Source organism: Nicotiana tabacum, chromosome 16 (genome assembly GCF_000715075.1).
Source record: "Nicotiana tabacum cultivar K326 chromosome 16, ASM71507v2, whole genome shotgun sequence".
Classification (NCBI taxonomy): Eukaryota; Viridiplantae; Streptophyta; class Magnoliopsida; order Solanales; family Solanaceae; genus Nicotiana; species Nicotiana tabacum.
Window position 1 is genome coordinate 101,001,802 of NC_134095.1, and position 3,431 is coordinate 101,005,232.

The 3,431-nt window shown below is 36.7% G+C and overlaps 1 protein-coding gene across 1 annotated transcript; it reads right to left on the minus strand.

Moving 5' to 3' along the window:
* Window positions 1-446: 446 nt before the first annotated feature.
* LOC107823247 (putative protein phosphatase 2C 14) lies at window positions 447-2,927 on the minus strand. The gene is made up of 5 exons (XM_016649872.2): window positions 2,549-2,927; window positions 2,177-2,344; window positions 1,580-1,750; window positions 1,314-1,493; window positions 447-1,027 (listed from the first exon to the last, which is right to left on the minus strand). The coding sequence occupies exons 1-5, from the start codon at window positions 2,855-2,857 to the stop codon at window positions 599-601; spliced, it is 1,257 nt and encodes a 418-aa protein (XP_016505358.1). The 5' UTR covers window positions 2,858-2,927; the 3' UTR covers window positions 447-598.
* Window positions 2,928-3,431: the final 504 nt, after the last annotated feature.

The window sequence follows — 3,431 nt, forward strand, 5'->3', positions numbered from 1 at the left end:
ACTTTCTTCAGATTCAATCGCTTATACGGTGAGATCTTCTCTTATAAGTCAACAAAGAAGCAAGGTATTATTATCAACGGAAAATAATTTCACCAACATGTATATAATATAAATATAAATGCAACTTGTTATTTGCAATCTTTCTTTGGACATGCAATGGCCCGATTCAAGAACCCATTCCTAACTACTTGTGTAAAAGCTCTTTCTTTCACCTACTGTCTCATAGCATTTAGACCTAAGAGCTCCTTCACCTACTGTCTGTCTCATAGCTCTTTTATATTAAACCTTTTCTAGACCAACTCATGGGACTGAGGAAGGCAGTTTCATAAGTACTATTTCACAGAAATGCCGCACTTTTTTGGGGGTTTAAGTCTCTGGTTTGGAAGGAAGGCATTAGGCATGTCAAGTGGAACTTCTAATATGAAGCAGTCTAAACAGAACACATCCCATATTATTCCACAATTTCATAGATAAATCATATAGTTTTTGTTATGTCATACATGATTATTCAAAGAATTAAAGAATCATCTGTCAGGGCTAATCTCTGAGGTATATGCAACTAAATCTTCCTAAGGATGACCGGACTAACAGTACTAAACTAGCATTTGAAGTGACTCAGATCGATTATCATTACAGTGATATCATCCCAACTACCCCTTGACACAGCTAGGTTTACAAGTTCTCTGCATGCAGCCACAAGCGCATTGGATGGTTGCTTCTTGTTCAAACCACTCTTTTCTTGAATTTTCATCTTCATCATCTTTGTTTGGTTCATTGTTGAAACTCGCCTTGCCTTTTTCGGAGGACTTTCATTTTCATTGCCAAATTCATCTTCACTGTTGACACTTTTCTTACAGCACGGCGAATGACTTTTCCTTCTGTTTGACTTGATTATGGGAACTCGTCGTAACTTTGAAGGACTTCTACTTAAACAATAAAATTCCTTTCCCTTTTCCACTGGAAGTTGCATTCTCTTTTCCCTTGGACAATACTGCATTATGATATCCACAGCCTCCTGATTGCCCACCTAAACAACAACATAACCAAATGAATTCAGCTAAAAATCTTACCAAGAACCACAATGGATACCCAAAAGTTATAGTAATCATCAAATTGTCTAATGACAGATTGGTAAATCCCCACACATAAAAAAGTACACCGGAAATTTGATATTATCATTGTATCATATGCCCTCAGATGAAGGATAATGTATTGCTAGAAGTGCTTTAAACTCGAGCACAAATCAGTACTACGCATTGTTCGTGCAAAAGCTTCCTCATCAATCAGAATCTATACATGTTTTCTCTTCTAACCTCATCCCAAAGACCATCAGAAGCTAAAACAAGGTATTCCATATCTGGTGCCAAAATGAGTGTTTTGGTGTCAGGTTTAGCTGGTACCCAATCCTTCAAATGAGAATCTCCAATGCTTCTGGTGACAGAGAGAACACCATGTACTCTCCAACCTCCTCTGTGAAGTTCAACATATCCTCCCTGCATCAAAAAAAGTTCGGAACGAGCAAGTATAATCAACAACTTCTCTCCTTAAATTCAAGTAGCCTGAGGGTAATATGATGTACCTTATCCTCTATTCTCTTCCGCTCATCCTCCCTCTCAGCTCTATGATCTATTGTGAGGGCTTCAGCAACTCCACTTCTGCATAGAACCGCTCTACAGTCTCCCAAATTTGAAACTATAATCTCCTTTCCTTCAATTAACGCCGTGATACAGCAAACACCACTGCCCAAACCCTGTTATATTCTCAGTGTGTAAAGAATTGTTAAACGAAAAGGACACAGTACAAAACTTCCCCTCATAGACAAAAAATGTCATTTACTCTTTACTCTTAACATAACAGACTCCAAATAACAAGAATATCTGCAATCTTGACTCCAAGAGAAGCAATTGCCTTTGAAATGAGATCAGAGATGGCTGATAGAATCTTAGCTGATTATGGTTCCACATTCTTATTCTGATTGCTCAAACTTTTAAAATCCTAATTTCTCTGATATTGGTACTACATCTACCCAGCTAAGAAAAGTCAAAAAACAAAGATCCAAAATTTGCAAGAATTCCAATATAGAAATTCGGGAAAGTTGTTCCTATTTTGTTCGCTAAAAAGAGCGAGAAATGTATGTTTAAAAGCCAATGGAAAAAGCAAGAAACAAGAGGGTTACCTGTTTCAAAAACCGCTGATCAGTTTTCAAATAAGCAGCCTCAATAGCTTTTTCTCTCGTCGTACTGGAACCATTGTCGAGCATTTCAAATACATACGAGTGTAAATTTTCTGCCACAAATTCTGCAGCTTTTCGCCCTCCGTGTCCATCATATACCCCAAAAAACCCCTACATTTTCAAGAACTACAAAAATTCAGTTCTTTCAACAACAACAATGACAATGCCTCAAAAATCCCAATCAAATTGGGGTCGGCTATACGAATTCCCACGGTCCAAGTAGCTCTATTTAGAAAATTCCAAGTCTTTCAAGAAAGAAACTTGAAACCATTTAATAATTAATCAAATCAAAAAATGAAGCATTTTTTTAGTTACCCTTTTGACATTTGAGCTAGAAATTATTTTGTGGGTATCCTCCATGATGGTTTTCTTGCCTTTGCGGCAGAAAAGGCCGACCCCATGACCACTGAAGCAAATGGGATGTTTTGTGACAGCTGCATCATTCTTGAAACACGGCTCTGAATTCACTCGAATCTCACACAACAAACTGGGGATCTCTATCTTAGGGGGTCTTTTCCGTTTCAAAGAACAGAAAGAATCAGCATTTATGTTCTGATTCTCATCAGTAGTGGCTATGTTATTGTTGTCATTCATTACTGTGGTTGTTGAAATGCCTTTCTGCATTTTGATTGTGAAACTCTGTGAATAAAGTTGAACTGAGACTGGAAGGTGGCTCCAACGGCTAGGAATGACAAAGTCGTTCAAAGCAGAATTAGAAGCAGTTTAAAGACTTTGTTTTAGCTCTTGTTCTCCGGCGGCGGCTAAGTTTTTCGGGGGGGGGGGGGGGGTTTGCGGGGGGAGGGGGAGATTTTCTAATTTGAAAACTTTTTTGTCACACGTAATACATATGAATTCGATTTTTTTCTTATTAAAATTTATTATTACTCCATGTGAGGTGTATTTATAAAGCTTTTTTACTTTAATTGCATAAATTCTTATTCACTTTGATAAATTAGAATGGGAAAAGCATTAGAAGGAAAAGGGAAAAAAAGGAATAGAAGAAAGAAATACGGAAGGTTAGGAAAGTAAAAATTGTGAATATTTCCTTCTCTGTTGTCAATTGCCCTTCTCTTGAGATTTATATAACTGTGGATTGAGTAATATGGTAGATAATAATTCACATAAAAAATAATACTATAGACTAAAAAATATTGTTATAAATGTAACATTCTATTTCAAATATAAGAAATGTTACAAT

What these genes read in the sequence shown, in the direction of transcription:
- LOC107823247 (XM_016649872.2), bottom strand. Translation starts at nt 2,857, where the DNA reads ATGCAGAAAGGCATTTCAACAACCACAGTAATGAATGACAACAATAAC. An exon ending in ATCAGCGGTTTTTGAAACAG is followed by an intron (nt 1,751 to 2,176) that starts GTAACCCTCTTG and finishes AGAATATAACAG; the next exon opens with GGTTTGGGCAGTGGTGTTTG. An exon ending in GGAAGAGAATAGAGGATAAG is followed by an intron (nt 1,494 to 1,579) that starts GTACATCATATT and finishes TTTTTGATGCAG; the next exon opens with GGAGGATATGTTGAACTTCA.